Here is a 22,611-nt window from a genome sequence, read left to right on the forward strand (position 1 = left end):
AATCAGTGAGAATAAAGGCAAGACTGACATCATCACATCTAGTCGAACTCTTCGGCACTTATTTCTTCTACAATGGGAAAACATGAGCTTTTGGACTTGTTACTTTATTTAGCCAAGTGATTCTTTGAATTGTCTGGTTGCATAAATGCCTTAATGCAGGCATTTCTGGAGAGAGCACACGGTTAATTAGCACTGGCTAATATCCTAGCATGCCTGACTTGCATTTACCATGGCCAGAGAGATAGATCACTGTGGTGCTGCCCTTCTTTGTGTTAAAGCACCATAGTAAGGCTCTGTCAGAATCTGAAATGGTTACTGTAATGTGTACTCCACAGTTTATTATTTGGGCCCACTGAATTCTCACATTATTAATGTATTTCAGGGGATGCAAGGCATTGTCTCTGGGTCAACATTCTTCAAATGCATTTCATTCCATTCAATTCATAGAATTTTTGAGACTAAAAAAATGCAGGCAATATGTTTTGTTCAACTTTTCCCAGGATGATGTTAAACAGCTACATTAATTGAATAGGACCTAGTTATAATGTGAGATGGCAAAACATTCTGGAATAATTCTTTTGTCTTACTGAATTAATCCAACAGTGTATTTGGTCAGATGGTTCTGTAGAAAGGGATACCCTGGATAAATTTCTAGAACTTCCTCTGTCTGTCCCGTAAGATACGCCTGAAACTGGCTCACCTTCACATACCATACAAACCCAAGTCCTAAATGTACTATCATAAACTAAAAATACTGCATTGTTGGGTCCTGACAAGTTCACTGGAAACATATCAAACAGCATGAATCATGATTTAGCCACATCCCTGACACTGTTTAATCTCAGCCTCCATACAGGTTTTGAACCAGTCAAATGGAAAAGAGCTAAAGCCATTCTTACTGCATAAGGGAGAACCTTCCACAGACCACAGAAATTATTGACCTTTAAGACTAATTAGCCTCATATGCAAAGCCATGGAAAGACCTATTATGGAACTACTCAATAAGGCCATAGGTCCATTGTTTAGAGGTTCCTGGTCTCAGTTTGTATTCATCAAGGGCAGGTCATACTTTCTCCACCTTGCCTTTTTTGAAAAGGTCACTAAAGTAGTAGATGAAGGCAAAATGGTACACACCACACACCTTGACCTGAGTTTTTGACACAATCTCCCAAATTCAGGCACAGTAGAAAAGCTAAATAAATTGGGAATAAACTTCTATGTCACCTTTTGGATTGCCAACTCTTTTATCGATAGAATGCAGGAAATCAAAGTAGGGGAAGTTACAGAGATTGGTCACCAGTGGAGTTCCCCAGGGTTCTATGCTGGGACCTCTCTCGTTTGTTATCTACTTTTCTGAAGTAGAAACCAATACCAAAGGTCTCTGGCTGACTACATTTGCAGATGACTGCAACCTAGGAGCAGTCACTGAATCCCCAAATGACTTAGACCTCCTACAGGAAGGTTTGTCTCAGATAAATAAGTGGTGCCAAAATCAACAAAACTAAATTCCAAAAAAAGTCATTACTGTATCCTCTGGGAAATCATCTACTCCAGGGAACTACCACATTGATAATACACTCCCTAAGAGCAAACCCAGTTGTTCAGGGTTTAAGACCTTATGTAGAACATGACCTAACTTGTGACCACCATGTGCACATTATCATAACAAAGTCCTTCTGCATTGCATGGCTTATAAACAAAGGGATTGTATCTAAATGTCATTGCACTCCTTTACTAAGCTCTCATTAGGCCAATCATTAACTATAATGTCCCCTTTGGCATGCATCTGTCCAGACACATGCAACAACTGCAATGCTCATACAGATACCTTACTAAAAGGATACAAGGTCTAAACAATGTGTCCAACATGAACTGAATCAAAGCCATGACACTATACTCTGCATCCTACAGACTGTTAATAGATTAAATCTGTCTGGCACACAAGGCACTCAATACTGATGGATTTACTGCACATCAGCAAGTGAAAGGGCATCATGAATACTCTTAATTAGGGATCTAAACCTTTTCTGCAGCATTAACAGAATGGTTTGGATGGACATGTTTATCTTGTAGGGGATACTGCTGCTCTGGAACAGACTCCTATCCATGTAACAGCTCATCCCTGTCCATATTCAAGCGCAACTTGGATCTATGGATGGGAAACATAACATTTACCCCAGAATTGCCTATTGCACTTCTAATGGACAGTGGAAGCTCCTAAATCCCTTATCCAAATCATAGGCCCCCTCAAGTTATCTATAGTGTTATTGATGATGGGATGGCTAAGGCCAATCTCTAACTAAAGACGACTGGTTAATTTGAGCATCAAAAGGGAAATGGGCTAGGTTTAAAAATGCCCACAAGGGCAGCTAGTTTAATACTTACCAATGAACTTATAGGAACCTTCGGTAACATTTTAACTTCTTTTTTCAAATCCTTGCTGGACAGAGTAAAGACAAATATGTCAGCATGTGCATGAGTCCAGATAAGACTAAAGACCTGCTGCTGTCATTTACCCTACTTGAAGGAAGCAGGACAGGATGAAAATGATCAAGAAATTAGTTTTTTTTAAGATGTTGCTGCTGCATATGTAACAAACCTTTAGACATGTGACACAAACTGTAATGTACTACAATCGAATAAATGAAAAAGAATATAATAAGAAATTGCCATCTTTGTTGCTTAAAAGACTATAACTGACCAAAAAACAAATAAAATGCAAATGTGTGCATGTGTGGCTATTATTTATTAAATAAGCAAATACAAGTGATAAAGAAATTAAAAACATAAAAATATCTGATATGCTTAATTCTGATAAATCATAAGAACTCTAGTACTGCTCTTACTTGCATTTAATTACATTTCTTCTGTACATGTGGTATGCCAGACACCATCAATTAATGTATGCCGACAACAAACACTGACTAAAGTGAGATTAAAAGCATATTATAAACAATGACCTGCAAGGATGTAGCTAGAAGATTCTGTCTTGCAATGGGTCATAATCGAGCCACATAACCTACTGATGTAGGAAATCAAAAGATTTCACACGTACTTACTTAATGGCAGTACTGTGTAATACAATTCGAACAGCACAAATTCAGTGACAACTTTATACATTAAATCTGTAATCAACAAAAACTGGAGAGACATAAAACATGAAAACATGTGCAAGGATGATATATAGGCAACCAAAGTTAGCACAGGAGCACCCTGAACTGCTGCAGCACAGTGAATTCCACAGCAGAAGTCCAATTGATGCAATTAAAAGGCTTGCATGAACAGACATAAATGGAAATGTTTTAATAAAGCTTTTGAACTGCTTTAATTTTCATCGGGAATTGCATATCAAAGGCCAAATAATGCATCTGCAATGCATGCAAACATAACATGGCACACCCAGTGACTTTAGCTTTGTTACATAATCAGTATTTTCCGTCACACAGGCAATGTGTGCTTCATTATTTAAAGCAGCGGCCTGTTACCGTTTGTATTTTTGTGCAGCTGTTACAAAATGCCACAACAAGGGGCTCATTCACAAGGGACAAAAATGTGGTGTAAATAAGTCATTCAAGTATAATACATAAAATGAAGGAATATTATTTTCCTGGAAAAAGAAAATGTGGCACTGAAACCTGTGTACATTAATAGAAGTACATTAATGCAATCATTGTCAAAGATAGTCAACAAAACATGGCTTTGGGTAGAATGTTCAGCAGTACTGTGAAGTAATAAAATGCTAAACTCATTCAGTTTACCAGAAAAGGAAATTTATTTTCATAAAAAGCCATTTGACAACTTAAGAGTAATAATAGGGTGATGATATACAAACTATCACCATAGTTGTTGAGCACTGATATAGCCCTAAACTAAAGGGCATATATCTGGTAAACCATTCCTGTGTTCACTTAATTAGCTCTTCAAACTTTTTTAGGACCCACTGTCTTAGTAGCAAACGACTATTTCCAAACCAGTACTCCTATGACTAAGTTTGAAGTATACTCCCTTCAGTCTCTCCAGTTTTCACCTACCCCCTTCTTTTCATCCATGCAACACCTGCAAAAAGCAACATAATACAAATAACATCTTAAAATTACTAAGCTGAACAATTTAACTACACAAAGAAGTGCACTAACTGATTAAACTCATTTGTAACACTTGTGAGTGACCTGGACTATCACAGACCATTCTTACCCAAGATCCAGAACACAAAAGCATGGGTAAGTACAATACACATTGGATGCAGATGAACCTTTAGGATAAGCAAGTAACATGTTTTGGGGAGGCAAGAAGAAAAGAGTATTCAGAAAACCCTTACAATTATGTACAGAACATGCAAAGTCCACAAAGACTGAACAGATATCAAAACTGTTCATATCAGATCTTAAAATAAAGAGACTTCATATTCACTTTCTGAAATATCAGATTATGTGGTTCCGCACATTTAGCAATTATAGTGAACTCAGTATCTGAACAGTGATTAGTACAACCTTCAGTTTGAGGAGGCTGAAATGGACATTATGCACCACAGGCCTCCAAAGCATCTTGACCACAAAATACAGAAGATTACCTCAACCATCCAGATAAGCAATTGAAAAATTTGCTTTTGCAATGCAGGGAGGCAGGGCAACCCAACTCAAGACTTTGAAGGGCCAACATCTTTAAAAAACAGCATCAGAAGTCTAAAACGAAGTAAATCTGGAATATATCTGTGGAGTCACTAACACCAAATGGTCAAAAAAAACACTGCAAAGTGAATGTTTCAGTTAAACCTAGCAATTGCAAAATGATCCCTGCTTAAAAAGAGAGACCCCTGAAACCAAAGCCTCTAGCTCAGTAGCGTTCTCCACACTGACTACAGTAAGAAACACTTGCCATTTTTATAGAGTCTAGGACAATACCTATAAAACCAACAACATGAAAGAAAGAACTTGCCTCCGCAGATAACATTCTCATCAGTTCATGCAAACTCAAAATCAAAGAAAGCTTTGTGCTCAGAAAAGCCTGTAATGGGGTTGCCACAAGCAACCAGTAACAGAGATATGGAAAGATTAAGAGATGCCAGCACTGCAGTGCTTCTGCAACCACAGACTGACACTTGCTATGGACCATGACTGTACAGTAATGACCAAAAGGCGGTACTCGGGTTGAACGCAACTAATTCTCCAGTATAGATTTCTTGTGACATTTCCACATTCTTACATGTTGAAAGGTATCTGCACCATGCCACAGTATCTAGCTTCCATCCAGTAGTAACATTTTACTGTGAGTGGTGACTATAAAAAACTTTAATTATATGATAGTTCAACTTGATCAGATCCAGGACTGTTAAGTATCTGCTCAACTTTTTTGTAGAAACAGCCAAGAATAAAATCTTTCTCTTGCTTTCCAAGAAATCTTTCTACGGTTCTTCAGTCTGTTGAGAGGGGAGGGGTTGATATAACTGTAAAGATCCTTACCTCACTGATGCACAGTACTGGGTTTGATTCTGATGTCTGGTTATTGGGTAGGCTTGTAACAGTCTCCAGACTGATAGCCAAGTATTTACCTATAAGCCAATGAACTATCAGGGCTAATAAATCCCTTACTTCTAATGGCTCTGAAATGGAAAACAAAAGACAGCTGAATACTGACCATTTCCAAGATATTCTTTCTTTAGATCAAACTATTTGCTCACTAGTGATCAAAGTACACTCTGATTAACTGGCTTCCAAAAGATCACTATTTAAAACCACTAAATTAAAAACCCTAAATATATATATATATATATATATATATATATATATATATATATATATATCAACTTCATGGTTGCGCCATAGTGGAAAAAGGGGGAAGATCCCCAAAAAGCACTCTGCCTGATCACAACATGTTGTAGTGAAGCCTTATGATATTGAATAACCTAAAAAGTCAACCAGGAATCCTGACATTCAACAGTGGTGATGAGGAGTCAGGACTGCTAAAGCACTTGAGAAATAGCCACCCATTTACAAGAAGAAGCAAGTGAAAACTCAGCATGTTGGCTGTGTGGTTAGGACAGCACTGCAGCTCAATATTTTAAGATCTCCAACTTGTGTGTCTAAGACTGAATCTTGATCCATAGTGACTATCTATGAAGACTTTATGCTCTCACTATGCATTAATTTTTTTGGGGTACTGCTGTTTCCTCTTACTTCCCAAAAACATGTTACTTGACTGGCTACTTTAAAGTATTCATACATATTACACTGACCATTTCCCTTGTGGTCTGGGTCACAGTTGAAAAGGGTCCGTGACAATAAATTCAGTTCCCCGGTTAACAAATGAATACATTAAATGACAAGTCAGCTACAAACCTGGACTGAGCCATAACGTCATCTTGAACCTACAGATGAAATGCAGAGTGACACTGCTTCTTGTATTCAGGCCTCTTCTTTAACAATTACACACAAAAAGTAATCATTCACTGTCCCATGGAAAATGTCAACAAAATGCATCATGACCATAACTTTAAACATATATAATTTTTAGCATGCCTGTGCTTCATCAATATTCCTATTGTCTGCAAAACAATGCTTTAATGACATATCAGCATTCTTTAAAATGAAAGACATAACCTATACAAATGATTATCTGATGTTTTCTGTTGGCATGATTCCCGCAACAACTGGCAATAATGAAGAACACTGGGCCCAGCATTCAGTGCTGAGCCAGAATCACAATGATGTTCACAGGTACCTAACTAGGCTATTGATCCGAGAGGGATCATTAGAAGCCTAGCCATGCATTTCCATGTAATTATATGAGCACAGTTGATTAGTGTTTGGTAACCACATACACTTCTTTCCTTGCAAGTAGTCAGTATAACTTATTTAGTTAACATGTAGATAGACTGGTACACTGGCAGGTATGCAGACAAAAGGAACAGAAAAAAACAGACATGGACACAGACAGATTGTTCACTCCATTTGTAAGTGGGCTGCTGCTCTGCTTAACCCCACCTGACCCTAGCATTTTTTAAAACATGGTGAGTGGGGGATCAAGAGAGGTGCCTGTCCCCTTTCAAGCATAATTTAAAAAAAAATGTTATGACTGCTCCATACATTGCTCTGTGTTTAGCTGCCTGGCATCTCCTCCACCAGACTCCAGCATCTGTCAAATCTCCCTACTGCTGCACCATGCTGACAAGTATGAAAACCAAAACTATCCAGTGTCTTCTACTATTGCCAATTATTCAGCAATCATGCCAACACAGGTACCGAAAGGTATTTACTAAACATTGATCAAAACACTTTTTACTGTGGAGTTACTTCTGTCTTCATGTATAAAGCTAATGCTGCTTGCTATGACAAGACAGACCTTGGCACATATTCCAGGTGATTTCAGGTGACTGTGTGTGTGTGTGTGTGTGTGTGTGTGTGTGTGTGTGGGGGGTTCTCTTTGTGAATGTATGCAACTTCCCTGCAAATACAGCACACATTTACTAACATGTTATAACTACACCTCTAGTTACAACACTTTGGCCTGCTTTGTAGAATACTTGTATATTCATGGATAGGAAACTACAGAAAAAGACCATTTCTGTGCAGGTCCATGTTGCACACAAGTAGGCAGCACTACGTTTTGCCTCCTCCACTTATCCCAATCGTTCTATTTCTACTTTCTTTCTTGTACTGCTATTATCTCCCCCCTTTAAAAAGAACAAAATACTTGAACATGTTAGTACACTTTGTGCTGCTTTAATAACTCCTTATAAATGCAGTATTATCAAAAATGTAATTTATAGCCGCAACTGAAAAGTAAGTTTTAGAGAATGTCTCAAGGGGAAAAAATGGATAGTCAATTGGGTGCAAAACATGCACTTTAAAAGACAGCAGACTACAGGGAAAACATTGTCCAGGAATTTTCCATTTCCTGACATTCTAGCTGAAATACACACAAACACTGTAGATACTGCCCACATAACTGCATTTTGGGATGCTTTATCGGGATGTACACACAGACTACGAATACTGTTCTACATCATAGTGTTTTATGATATATTTTGGGTCATTAAAAATGCACTGTTAACAGTGATAAATAAAAGCACAATGCATCAGAGTAAAGGACTACACAGAAACAGTTACAGACAAATCCAGCAGTGACATCAGTGTGCAGTTGTAGTATTGTTACACAGCACCTGTGTTACTTTGATAGATCTGCAAGCATTACAATTTATACCACCAAACTTAACAGTAAATACCAGTGCATACCAACAACAACCAGCATTTGCACAGCACAAAAACAGATGCTCACCATACTAACACATTCCATGAACAGTGTTTGCACTGAGTGAATCATGTTTACAGCATTTTAAACTGCAGACAGGAGACATCAGCACCAGTACAGTATACTACATTCTTTGGAATGACTACATAGTGGTTGTTCTGCTTCCAGCTTTCAGTCTGTACCCATACTTGGCAATTTTCTTTTGGAACTGAATCAGTGTATGAGCAATGGATTCAAAGGTGTACCGAATACATGAACACGAGTCAATCACAAATCATCTGTACATAGCTCATAGCCAACATTTAAAAATGTTACACAAGTTACTAAATTACAAACCTGGAACAATCAGTATCATGAAATATATTACCCTCAAATATACATTTCTGGTGCCCAGAACGTGCGACAAGATATCTTGGAAACCACTATACATCAATTATTTGACAGTTAAAACTCCATACAAATTGAGAACCCGAAGTATAGGTTCTGTAAGGTACAGCACACAAGCAGTCTGTCTGTGGGATATCATTTGATGTCAACACCACCCCAAAATGCTAAAACGCTTTTCTGCAATCAGTAAATCACATTTCCATGTTTAGAAGTGAATAAGCATTATAACAGTTCTTATTCTAGTACTATGCAATGTCAGTTCAAATTTGTAGACTTCAGTACTCTTTGGACTACCAGACATCATAACAAATGTGTACTGACCAATGTAAGCAAACTTTCTGAATGTATTTACCATTCTCCTCTCACGTACATTTTTTGAAAATTGAAATAGGCACCCAAGATCCTACATATTGTTATGGAAGTTAGCTTAATCTTGTGAGCAATGTAGAGCCCACAGTTTCCTTTAGGTTTCCCACTGCAATCCTCACAGATGTCACTCATGTATACATTTTTTCCAAAATGTTCTGAATACTATGCTACAGTAAAAATGCCCATTTGATATAACAGTTTATAACATAAATATATTTAGTGCTTTTTTTTAAGGCAATGTACATTTCTTTTAATGTCTAATATAAACGTCAGGCAAAAAAAAAAAATCAAAATGTTTACTGTTTTTACAGCTCACCTAAAGACCTCTCTGTTGCAGAAAATGCTGCAAATTATTTCTCAGCAAACGAAACAAATCAGGCTATGCGACACATAGTAATTCCAAGAAATCATGGACAACATTCATGAAGGAAATAATGCACTCATTATTAATGGGGGGAAAAAAAGCAACCGTGGAATAATTGTTTTAGGCCCAACAGTTGCACAGCAAATTCTGGATAGTACAAAGTCATCCTCTAGCCGTGCTTTACCACTGAAGACAGTGCAATCTTTTGCGACTAATTTAATGAAAAAATGGCACACAGTGTTATACAAGCTTGTTCTTTTGAGCTGGGGTGAGACTGGTACACAAGGATACAGCTTCACAAAATTTTGTGCAAAAATTCTTCCTCTAGCTAGCCATCCCTGACTTGGCAACATAGATATTATGACAATTGCGTCAGGAGTATTCAGGATTCTTCTGTCATCTGAAGCAAAGAATTGACTGCAGCATCTTTATTCCCCCTTTGGGCCTCAAGAACAGAACGGATCACTTCTTTGTCCATGCTAGGAAACATATCCTGAATGGATTTCAGATCCTCTTCACCATAAAGAGGCTGGGCATTTGCAGCTGGATTCGGCACTGCAACAGGTACCATTCCTGGATTATACACTGTTGGCACTCCTAGGAAAAGAAAATGGTAAACAATGACAGCAGGCATTTCCTTAAAAACAATGTTCTTTTAGTGAATACTACTATACTTCCGGTTTACTAAGTCAGTTTAAATTAACAAAAAGATTTTGGAACGATCTTTCTCAACTTTCCACTGTGCCTCATAGTATTAATAAAATAATTAAAAAATTAAAAGGCACCTCTAGATACGGGTAGGAAAATTAGTACATTAGACTGCTAACCAAACTGAGCTTTGGCTATAAAACAGCCTTTCCAACAGACACTAAATACAAGGAAAATGTACAGCTGAATGAGATAGGAGGGTCTTTGAGACAAAAAGCAATAAAGCAGCTGTTTAATTTAACATGTTTAAAAGTAAGCATTTTGTATTTAAAACATCAAAACATGAATGCATGTTAAAAGTCATCAGTACAAGCCATTTAATTGGGGTGGCAAATAAATTTAAATAAAAACCCTCACTAAAAGTTTAAAATTAGATTGAGTACCCTGTTAAGGTCACATTACAAATTCCTAAAAGATGGTGCATTCCAACTCTCAAATGCTAGTATCAAATTCACCACGAATGCTTGTGGCCTGGTTTGAGCTGCTCCATTTGCTTACATTGCATTATACTAAGTTCCAGTTAAACACACAGTAGTTAAATTTCTATTTACATTTATACACAAACTGCAGTTACATTTATACATACTAAGATTTTACAGAGGTGGAAGTTACTAAAGAGAAAGTCTTTGTGCAACTTAGTGGATTGCACAGGCAGCATTTATGCATAAAAATTGTTTTGTCATTTCAGTGAGAGGTTGAGTACATTCTGTTTACGGGGAGAACTTGGAAAGTATCGTATGGTGAAAAAGTCTCAACCTTGAGATGAGCACATGCAGGACCAGGACTGGATGAGAAGTTGTTTAAGTAGTGGATTAAAACTATTGAGTTTGTTGGAGAGTTTTATTTGTGTGGGGATACTATTCCAGAGTTTAGCAATGTATTGGGAGTACAGAGAGTTTCCTGCAACATTATTTGACTTATTTGTAAGTACTAAGAATTTGTTACTAGAGTGGAGGTCCCTTGCTGGACAGTAGGTCAGTAATAAGTTATGTAGTCCAGGACATTTTTCTGGATGATGGAGTTTGTGTGCTGTAGTTATTTGTGTAGTTCAAGCCAGTTTAATTGCTTTAAATTATGACAATGGTGGGTCCTATGAGGGGGACTGGTGGCAACCTTAGCTACTTTATTGTAGCAGGAGGCAAATTTCTTTCTTTGAGTATTGTTTATGTTAGGATAGGAGTGGTGTACAAGACAGCTGGCAATAAAAAGGTGGTGGCTGGAGTTTTTTATTGCTGTAACTGTAAGGAATCCGCTATTCCTAAAAAGGGATTCTAGTTTCTAGTGAGTAGATTTAATGGTGAGCAGTATATGCTGGTCACATTTGAGTGTGTCATCTATTATAAACACCCAGAAGTTTATTGTGAGTTAGTTTCAATGACAGTATTATTTGCTGACTTTATGGCAAAAAATTGCTTTTGATTTTGGCAATATTTTGAGGTAAAAAAACATTAACTTAGTTTTCTTGGGGCTGAGTAGAAGGTTTGACTCTTAGAACTAGATTTCTACAGAGGAGAAAAATGTTTGAGTAATATCTTGAAGCTTATTTATTGCTGAGGCCACACATATTAATGTTGAGTCAGCTGCATACTGAACTAAATTAGCATGGTGTGTGGAGCTGTGGAAGTCATTAATAAATGTATTAAATAAGGGAGGACTCAGGATAAAAAGCCTTGGTTGAAAGGATGAGTAGGTTTGTTGCCATTTAATGGCTTGCTGCCTTCCAGACAGGTAACTCAGAAACCACAGCAAGGAGTACTGTGAAAGTCTTAATGAAGACAGTCGATTGAGCAGTTGGTGCAAGACGGTATCAAATGCCATTGATAAAGAGCGGGGTGGGCGTCTAAGAGAGAGAGAATATTGATTGTATAAAGTAGGAATTAACCTGCGTGGGGATAGAGTCTGTCATATTGTCTGTTTTTGGAGAGGTAGTGATGGTCTTGCCAGGGTGGAGCAGTTTATTTAGTGATGACCAAAAAAAGTTTGGGGTTCTTTTTATGTCTGGCCTGTAGGTAGGTGCAGTATCTTTGTCTATCCTGTTTGTCATAAAGTTTTGCAAGTTATCCAAGAGGTCTAAATTGCTGTAAGGTATTCTGAGTTGTATTCATTTTTGTCCTGATTTTTTCTGTATCTTTTGTCAGCCATGGTGTGGGGTTGAACTTTACTCTTATTATGTACTGGTGCTAGATTATTTAAGGTCTGTACGAATATGTTGTTAAAGTGTTCTACAGCAGTATGTAATGGCATTGTTATAAGTACATTCCACTTGTATTGTTTTAGTGTTTCATTGAAAATATCTTTGCTGAAATTGATCATATTTCATATCTGATTGTAGATAATCCCCGGGATTCAATAACATCTACACTAAGTGTACACTGTGCTGAGAGAACAGATAACACAGGCATAACTCGCACCTTCTTCCAACTAATTTTAGTTTTCCTACTGACTTTCCTGCAGCTTTAAATATTGACAGGGATTCATAAAGGTTACCACAAAGTGTAGACTACACTTAGTTTAATCTTTGAGTGACTAGAAAGCACAAAAAATGTGGCAGGGATGTTTTTGGATACATATCATGTACACGTAAAGTAGGCTTTATTGAATCTGGCCCAGTATGTTTATCTAGGTTATGGTGAGTTCTAATAGCATATGTTGGTATGTGGTCACTTGTGCTATCTGACTGATAGCCTAAGTTTGTCAGTTTATCTGATTTGTTTGTAAGAATCCAGTCTAATGTTGAACATCTCCCTGAAGTTTTACAGATTCTAGTAGGTGTGACTAATTGCTTGAAGTTGAACAAGTTTATGGATTCAGTGGTGGTAGTGGAATTTATGAGTTGCCAGTATATATTTAAGTCTACAGTTTCTTGATTAATTTGTTGGGATATCCAATATAGGATTCTTTTGGCAGTATCATTGTTATTTCCTGATGTTATACAAATTGCTGTTGAACATAGTTTTCCTATTGCTGATTTTTAAGAGTGTTATTAGAAGTTCAGCATTGTTAAATGTGTGTACTTCCTGCGAAAGTAAGTTAAGTAAGGTGAGGTAAGTTAGGGAATTTTTACAGATGACTACTACACTACCTGCACGCTTTTTTGTCCGTCATGCCTGAGTATATTGCATTTCGGGTGGGGTGGGGAATCTCATTATCCTTCATTTCTTTTTTTAACTAGGTTTCAGTAGCTATGACTAAATCAGGAGTGTATGTGGCAAAGTAGGCATGTCCGTCTTTGATCTTATTGTACATACATCTTAGGTTCACATTTAGTAAGATGAATTAGGGTTCTGTTTTTTGCTGAGATGTATTAGGTGAGTGGTTTATTTCGGGGTTGGAAGCGACAGTTTTAGGAAGAGTGGGACCTGGGTTGGGGTGAATATCTCCGCTCATATTTTTAACTGATATTTCACAGAGGGAAGAGTGTGGCCAGTTATATTTTAGTCTTGGCTTGGTATTTGATCATAACCTTGGATACTTGGTTTTGAGATATTTATAGATAAATAAGACATGGTTTGTTTGTAGAGACAGGGTGTTATGGAGAAAGGCAGACTGGGTAGATGTTGATAAATAATCAAAACGTTACTGCCTCAGCTCTCACAGGCGTTAAAGTTTTGGTAATAAATCCTTGGTACTGTTGCCTGTGGTTATTTATTTTTATGGGTCTTTTTGTGGCTGTTGTGGGTAGATGTTGATATTCATTGTGAGGACTGGTTGAACTCCTAAGTATCTGAAAGAGGTGGATTTGATAACTGGTGATGAAGGCTAGTAGAATGAGGAAAAACAGTAAAATAATCTTAGGGGAATATTATTTAATTTGGGTTTTATCTTTGTTGTAAATTAGGATTAGAAAACATCAGGAAGGTACTGGGTTGGTTGTACGCATGTAATTTGATAGTTATAAGGATGAGGATTAAGGCAGCTAGAGCGTACGTCTTGGGTGGTAAACAAGAGTGGGTGTTACTATTTGGAGCAATTCTACTGACTGCTTTCATCTGGAGGGAACTGATGGCATTGGTTTGAGGAATATGTGAGAGATGCTATGGAAGTATAAATGCAGAGTAAGAAGAGGTGGGTGAGAATTGGGGATAAGGTAGGAGAGTGGAGTGAGCCCAAGTGTTAGCGGGGGTGAATGAAGCAGGTTGAAAACTTGGCAAATTCAGAGAAAAAAATCAGTGACTTAACTTAAATAGCCACAAATCTGCTGACAGAGACAAGTAAAATGAATAGTGCAGTTTAAAAGGCCTCTGAGCTAGTAAAATAGTCTTGATTTTGTTTTTCTAGGACACAGTTTTAGTAGGAGAGTTAGTCCAAAATCAACTTGACCTAACTAATGGTGAAAACGGTAAAAAACTGCACTTGACTGATTGAACAACTGTATAATGTAAGGTTTCTATATACTTTGAAATGCAAAGTCCAAAGGTCACCCCGACCTCCACAGATCAGCAAAACAAAGAGAAAAATCAAGCCAGAATGCAGTATTGGAGCTCTGGAAAATGACTGGTTCAGAACACAATCTGGTTACACAAGAAGATAAATAAACTTAAGGAAAGGAGACAGTAGACAGCTAAAAACAATGAAATAAGCACAGTTAAAGGAGAACATACCAATGAGACTGTTGTGATCAAAGAAAATGGAGCAATTATACTAGACAAAGTTATTTGTTTTAGACTGCTTTAAAATTTATAATTTACTTAAAAATATAGCTCACAGTCTGGTGTTCAAACTGCAGACTTCACTGTTAAATACATATCTATTTGCTTGCAGGGACACTTTTATAGCAAAATAAAAACAGACTAAGAGACAGCTCAGTGCACCAAGTCAATGTTGACTGTGCATAAATACTAGCTCACAGCAAATAATTTAATAAGCGTCTCAGGCAAGAAGAAATAAAGGAAGGGGGGAACCAAGGATGACTTCTTTGAAGGTATGCAGTTCCATTAAAGAAAGACAGAAGGATATAAATAATGGGAATAAGTCTAGAAGAAGTGAAGAAAATATAACGGAAAGAAATAGTTTGAGTAAGAGCAGTATGTATAAATGTCAGTGTCTGTTAGGTAGTAGAGAGTAAAAGCTGACTAGCAGGATGTCAGTAGAGGACGGTTTATAGACTATAAGGCTATTGTTTACAAACTAGGACACTGAAGCACTTGTCTTCAGGCTAGTTGCTATGCAGGCTAAAATACATGCAGAAAACTGGATCTAACACTTAGTTAAAGCACAAGGGCAGATATGGTGCACAGTTTGTCCTAAATAAATGGTGGGTGGATTGAGTGGACTCAGACTGCCTATTGGAAGAGCCTGCTCTGTGTATGCTTTATGGATGTTTCTAGTGAATCCTGTAACTCCCTTACACCCTGCCAGAGAAAGAGAGAGGGGGTAGGAAGCCCTTAAAAGTTCTGGAAACCAAAGAAAATGGGGCTATGCCTCAAAGATTGATCATTTAAAAAAAACACAGGCGATCAGAGATTCAAACAAGCAACTTTCAGAATTATACATGTGGCAAAAGGTTGGGTTGCCAAAGACTGCTTTCTTAAAGTGTTCTTGGGTCTTTTGCTTTCTTCCGACAGTCACCATAGCAAACATCCTGCAAAGGGAAAAGGCATTTCAATCATGTAGAGAACACAAAAGTACTTGTCAGAAGCTAGAATCAATTTCCAGAAGGAATACATAATACTGTTGTCGTGGTAGTGTCACTGCTGAGCAAATACCAACATAAACAAAACATACCACCAACCTGTATACTGACAGTATAAGGAGGATAAAAATAAATGGCCAAGAGGCAACTGCTTGCCTTACTTTGACTTCGTGAGGGGAACAAAGAACTGCTCAAAGGTTGGTCCCAGTCTGATATCATCTTAAAAAAAAAACAGCACAGACCCAGTCCTATCCCATGGTATTGTAATGCAATAATTACAGGGAGTGAGATGTTTATTTTTCAGACTCGCAGCAAGACAGAGAATTATGATGAAATGAAGGATCCCTTACAAGAGTCCGATGCCTTTACGACAGACTGTCAAAACTGCAATTACAAAGAAGTGACATCACTCAAATGTGAAAAGCATTCAAAGTGAAAAATCTAAAGGAAAAAAAAAAACATTTTTCTATGGTGAAAACTCCCTTCACCCCCAGTTCCATAAACTCACTAACTATACATACCAGCTCTGAGGGTGGACCATCTTGGGAACAGGGAAATCCCTGAGACACTGCAAACTCAATCTTAAGAGAAGCTCCTGAACTGAGAGGGTCAAGAATTTTCAAAATGCCAACATCAGCGTAATGATAGTCTTGTAAGCAAGCCCTGACAAGGAACTAATTTAACTTTTTATGATCATATTCCTTCTTTCAAGGAGACATCTTATTTTTGTGAGGTGGCAGTTGTTCTGCTACAGATTTTGCTGAAGAGATTATTGTTCTGCACACCTCAGGAACAGCTTGTAAACTGGAAACCAGAATGTTTTCCATTACTCTACTTGAAGCCTAACTGTAACATAACAAAACATTTTAACAGCAGCAAATCTAAGAAAATGATTTCTGTCAGGAATGTTCAAGAGCTCCGACAGCTAAGTGCAACTTACAACTCTCATTAACTCCAGAAGTCCCATGGTAATTTTGAACTGATTTTGATAAGAAGGAAAAGAAAACACATTTACACCTGCTAAAACACAATCACATAGATCTTAGAGGAGTCATTTCTGAGGCCAGTGAGCATTACAGAAATGCAAACTCCACAATAAAACACTAAACATATTTTGTGTCCATTGCTTTTCATATACATCCTGCTCCATCTTCTCTCCTTGACATGTCAAGCTAGGAAGTTCCCAGGATTTTTTAACTGTGTACCAGATTCCAGAAAGTATATCCTTTCACAATGCCACACAGTGTAGATTCAAGCAAAAAGGACATTTTGCAAAAATATAATCGTAAGCCAAGATACATACATCAATTTATTTTTATTTAAATGTACTCTTGGTGCGTAAAACAGAAGCATATGTATTACAGGCTTTCTGCTTTCACCTTGTGATAATGAAAAAATCTGAAGCACAAATTTTAACAACAAGCATGTGGATGCCCATTTTCTAAACAAGGGTAAAAAAATCTACTTACTACATTCCACAAAAATATGTGCTGATCTCATCTTAGAACATAAAAAGTGCCTCCAACAGCAGCAGAGCTCAAACACTCATACCAATTGAAAATGTTTTTGCAAAACTCCCACTTTAACACACAAAAGTTAAACAATGAGTAATTCAAACAGTTCCCTCGTCTACTCTTGACTCATGAAAACAAAAAGGAAAGCTAATACTAAAGTACTTACTGTAGTCCTTAGCTCTGAAGTGCAGGACCCACAGTAAATGGATAGTACATTTGACATGACAGGTTATGGTTGTGCAAAACAAGGAAAACTGGTAAGACTAAGAAGCAGTAAATCTATTAACACTGACAAGTAGAGAGTCAATGCAACTGAAACGTGGTTAAAAATCTGCAAGAAAAATACTAATGTAAGGACTGCTTAGAATGCTAAGCTTGTGGGCAGGTTTAAATGACCCAAATACAGCAGATGCAGCATTACTGAATATGCAGATCATTATGAGCTCAAATACAAGGGCAATTTTATTTATTTTATTTATTTTACATTTGTTGACCGGGCTAGTCTAGCTGGATATATTTCCATTTTCAGTAGAGGCCCGGGGAGAAAAGCTCCACAGTATATACAAAAAACATACAACATTTGAAGTGTAATACAACAAAAACACCAGGATAATTGTAAAGACAAAAAGAAAAATTAGCATGCAAAAACAATTTACTAATAGGAACTAATATAATTACCTATAAACAAACTAAACTACAGAGAAGCAAAAATCAGGGAAAGGTGAGTAGGGAGGAGAAGTGGGAGGAAAGTAAGAGTAAAGTAAAGAAGAAAGGATAAGAAAGGATTAAACAAATTTTCAGTGAAGAGGAAAAGAGGTAAGATAAAAAAAGATAATTGTTCAGGGAAGAGGGAGAGAGATGCGGGGGAAGAAACGAGATAGAGAGGGGTAGAAATTTAGTCAGGTTTAGTGCAGGAACAGAGCCAGTGACTTTTCAGATGTTCTTTTATTCTTTGTTTGAAGAGGGGCAGTGATAAGATTAGTGTTATGTCACTGGGTAGTAGATTCCAGTTCCTTCCTACTGTACTAGAAAAAAGAGAGTCACCAGCTGAGCTGTTGGACTTTGTTAATTTAGCCATAAGTTTTCTAGAAGAACGAAGGGAGTTAAGATTATTGTATAGGATTAAAAGTTCTGAGAGTATAGGGGTGTTTGAAGGCTGGTGCAGTATTTTGTGGGCAATGTTCAGTTGGGGGATGAGCAGAAGGTTTTGGAATTCCAGCCAGCCTAGTTGTTTCAGGTTAATACAGTGGTGGGTTCTGAAGGGGTTGCCAGTAGCGAAGCGGGCGATGTTATTGTAGCATGTAGCCAGTTTATTAAGGTTGGCTTTCTTAAGGTTGGTATATATAGGTGAAGCATAGAGAAGTGTTGACAATAGATGGGAGTGGGCAATCTTGGCTCTAGCAGATTCAGTTAGGAAGGGTTTAATTCGGTATAAGGATCCTATTTTTCTGTTGACTGATTTAATGGTGGAATTAATGTGTTGATCAAAAGAGAGATTATTGTCACTGTATGCAATGACAGACAGGCCACAGAATAAAAGTTATACAAATGTTTTTATATAATTTTACCTTGATGAACAACTTGGCATACTACTACTTCTCATCTATTCATTTAACAATGTAAATCCATTCAACCCAACCGTCTTCTCAGCAGCTATCTGAGCTCAGTGTCACGCCAGTGACTTGATCACGGTTATACAACACATAAATGGAGACTGAAGGATTTAAATCCACTTCTACAGGAAAAGCATGTTAATGGCTCACAGCCTAAATCTTCTGCACTAAACTGTCAGACATGACATCAACTGTGTGGTGTATTTAAAGAACAGCAGCACATTTTTAACATGGGGAATAACTACGTTAAGACTAATGTAACAGGAGGAAAGAACTAGATTAAATTATAATGAGAAAAAATTGGGAAAACCCCCTAACTGAAAATGGTGTAAAAGAGCTGTTTAAGGCTAAAAGAGCCCAAAATTGGTAATGGGATTTTTTAGGAGGGGAATTTATAAAAAAGGGAAATAGGATTTTAAACTGGTAATTTTTAAAAAATCCCCTTTTTTTTGATGGGGCCCTGAAAATTTTTAATTTTTTTCTTAAGAGAAAGAGATGAAAAAGAGTGTAATTTTGTTGTTTTAAATTTTAAAAAAGGGGGGGGTTTTTTAATTTAGGAAAACCTTTGAAAAGGACGGGAGTTCTAAGGTCTCTTCCATGGAACACAAAAATAAAAAACCCAGGCTTAAGTTCAAACTTTATGAGATTCCCCCCCAAAAAATTTTATTTAATTTTAAAAAAGAACTGCAGGTTTGAAAGGGGGAAAAATAAAGAAGAAAATAAATTTTGGTGGAAAAGGGGGTTTCTTTTAAAGGGCAGGAAAAACTCCCTTTTAAAAGGCTTTAAAATTTTCTTAGGGATTAAAATACCCCTAAAGAGTACTCCAAAATTTAAGGTAAAGAAACCTTAAGAGTTCGCTAGAAAATCAAACAATAAAATAAAGGTTATGTTTTCCTTACCCAAGAAGGTTTATTTCTCAAAAAATCTTCATGGAAATTTTAAATACAAAATTCCTAAAGAAAAATTAGGAAGGGTAAGGTTTAATGGGGGCCAACAGTGACAGAAGGGGGGGGGAAACACCCCTGTACAAAAATTGGAATAGGGAAACTCCTAAAAAATGTTGAAAAAGGGGGAAAACCTTGACCAAAACAATAGGTAAGACCTTTAGCATGCCTTTTTTTAAAAATAAAAAAAATCTAAGAAGTCCCGGGGGAAACTTGGACTAAGCCCCCTGGGGTTCCTGGAAAAAAAGGAAAAAAACTCCACTTGTTTTTGGGGATGCAAAAGAGCAGAAGGGACCCCCTTTTTTTCCCCAAAAGCTTTAGAGACCCCCGGAGGCAAAATATTTAATTGTCCCATTTATTGGTTTGGGGGTTTTCACGAAATGGGAAAAAAGCCCCTTCCAATCGATGCCTTTCCCGAAAAGGTTTGCCTTTTTGTTATGTAACCTCGAATATTGTCGTTGGATTGAATTTTCCCAAAAGAGTCTTAAAGGGGTTTAATAAAAATGTTACCCGCTTTAGTGCAATGGCACCTTTGGTTTCCTGTGTGGACTTTGCCCTGAAAAACCCCCCCCCGTAGGGGGATCCTTTAATCAAAGGGGGGGTGGGAAAAATGGTTTCCCCCCGGGTGGGGGACATCCCCAAATGAATGCTTTTTTAGCCCTTTTATCAAAGGGGTTAGAATTGGGGTTCCCGGTAACCATTAAAAAACATCCACTTTAAACCGATTAACGGGAATAACAAGGGATCCCCCATATTAAATTTAAATAACCCCTTTACCGTTGGTTTTTAAAAACCAATTTTTGTGTTGTACCGGGACAACAACAAAAAACCCCAATAATAAAACCCAAGGGCCAAAAAAGATTTTGAATTTTTAAAACCCATTTTTGCGGTGTAATTTATAAAGGGGAAGTTGGTACTTAGGAGCCCGTGCCCAAAAATGGCCCTAATCCCTTTATGAAAGACCACGCCCGAGGTAAACACCGGGGGGGGGGAGAAAAGGGCGGGCCCCGAATTGAAAATCTGGTTCCCCCCCTAAGGGGGAAGACCCGGGTTATTTTAGTGTAGACCTCCTGAAGGTTAAACACATATTTTCCCTTTTTCCTGGGAAAAAGCAGGGAAAGAAATTTTTTTTCTTTTGACGTTCAAATATGGGTCCCAAAATTTGGCTCCTCCCCCGTTTTTTTTGGAACAAAAAAAACCTTGGAGTTCCGGTCCTTGGGGTGGACTCTGAATTTTCTTTTCGCATTTTAAATTTTAAATGCAACCCTTTAGCGGGGGAAAGGGGGAAAATTTTTCTATTTAAAAAAGAAGAAAGGGGGGAATATTGAAAAGGGGTCCCTTTTCGAGAGGATAGCCCGGTTTGGGGACATCAATTTTTGGGGCCCCCAAATGGGCATCCACACCCCGGGACAAAGGGTTTAAAGGGGATTGTTTTACCCCCCCCTTGGGGGCCCCCCAAATTTTTTCCCCCCGCCCGGGGATCGTTCAGGCAAGTCCCAATTGTTTTCGGAAAATCCCCCTTTGGCCCTTTTTGGGGAAACCTGAAGGGTAAAAAGGATAAAAGGGGGGTTTTGCACCCAAAAGGGGGCTTTACTTGAGGAAAAAATATCCAAAAGGGAAAGGGGAAAACCCCCAAAGGGCCCAAAAGCAACCCATCCAGGGTCCTAACCCAAAACCCGTCCCGTCCTCCTCGGCCCCAAAAAAGGGGCCCAAAAAATTGGTTAAACCCGGGGTTCACTTTTTTTAAACCCCCCCGGGGCCTTAAATTTATTTTTTTGTCTCCCCTTTAACATAAAACCGGATTCACAAAACAGGTAAAACGTAAAAAATCCCCGACCCCAGGGCCTAACCCTTTTTAAAGGCAGGACTGAAGGGTCACATTTCCCTTTTTTTGGACAGTAAATAGCTCCCAAAACCCTTTTTTAAAAAATTTTTTTGGGGCCCCTTAGAATTTGGGGGTCCCGGGGTGGGGTCCCCAATCAGGAGGTCCAGCCTTTTAAAACCCCCATAGGGGGTAAGGGGGGAACCCGGGGGGAAGGGGCCCCAAAATACCAAATTCTCCCCAAGGGTTGACGGCCCAAATTTCCCCGTTTCAATAAATGTTTAAATAGACACTTTAGGGGGAACAACCCTAAAACATCCAATTGGTTTAAGCTGGGGTTTTCCTTTGATTCCCCTTTCCGGGGGGGCTTCGAAATCAGGGGAACCTGGGGGGTAAAACCCCCTTTTCCAGGAGTTTCCTCCGGGGGAAAATACTTACCTACCTAAGGGGGGGGGGGGGGAACCACTTGGGGGAGACCCGGTTCCACCCCATGACCTCAACCCCCTTAGGCAGACCAGATCCCCGCCCCGGGGGAAAAACCCCTGGACCAATATGGCTCCAGGGATTCAAACTCCCCCCAACACCCAAAAGGGGGGGAAAGGGTACCCCTCACCCCGGACCAAGGGGGTTTTTTGGAAAAACGGGGGGGAAAAATTGTTCGGTACCCCTCTCTTCCAAAAGGGGGCCAAAATCAAAGGGAAATTTATGGACGGGACAGCTGATATCCTTGGCTTGGGCCAGTGTCACTTTAAAATATCAACCCCTTAAGGATATCACGTCATAAAGGTTTTGGGGTTAGCACGGGGAGCCAGCCCTAAGGGAAAAAATTTTCCTAATCCCTTTTTTGGGGGTTTTGGCCCCCAAACCCCCCGGCGGGGCCCCCAAAAATGGGACTAGTTTTTCCCCCACAGCCATAAAGGCAAGGGAAAATATTCGGCCAAACCGGGCCGAAACCCCGAGTTAAAGGGGCCCCTTTTGACCAAATCCTGGTTAAAACCCCAATATGAGTTG

General features: G+C 38.4%; 1 protein-coding gene across 2 annotated transcripts in view; it reads right to left on the bottom strand.

Annotated features, from left to right (window-relative positions):
• Window positions 1-2,727: 2,727 nt before the first annotated feature.
• Window positions 2,728-22,611, bottom strand: part of LOC122791309 (toll-interacting protein) — a 486,753-nt gene continuing 466,869 nt past the window's right edge. For both annotated transcript variants that reach the window (XM_044059011.1, XM_044059012.1), the window contains exon 6: window positions 2,728-9,964. In XM_044059011.1, the coding sequence (XP_043914946.1) occupies window positions 9,750-9,964 (215 nt within the window). In that variant the 3' untranslated portion in view covers window positions 2,728-9,749. The remainder of the gene's footprint in view (window positions 9,965-22,611) is intronic.

This window comes from Protopterus annectens, chromosome 17.part0, assembly GCF_019279795.1.
Source record: "Protopterus annectens isolate FY-2018-M chromosome 17.part0, PAN1.0, whole genome shotgun sequence".
In the NCBI taxonomy this organism is placed as follows: Eukaryota; Metazoa; Chordata; order Ceratodontiformes; family Protopteridae; genus Protopterus; species Protopterus annectens.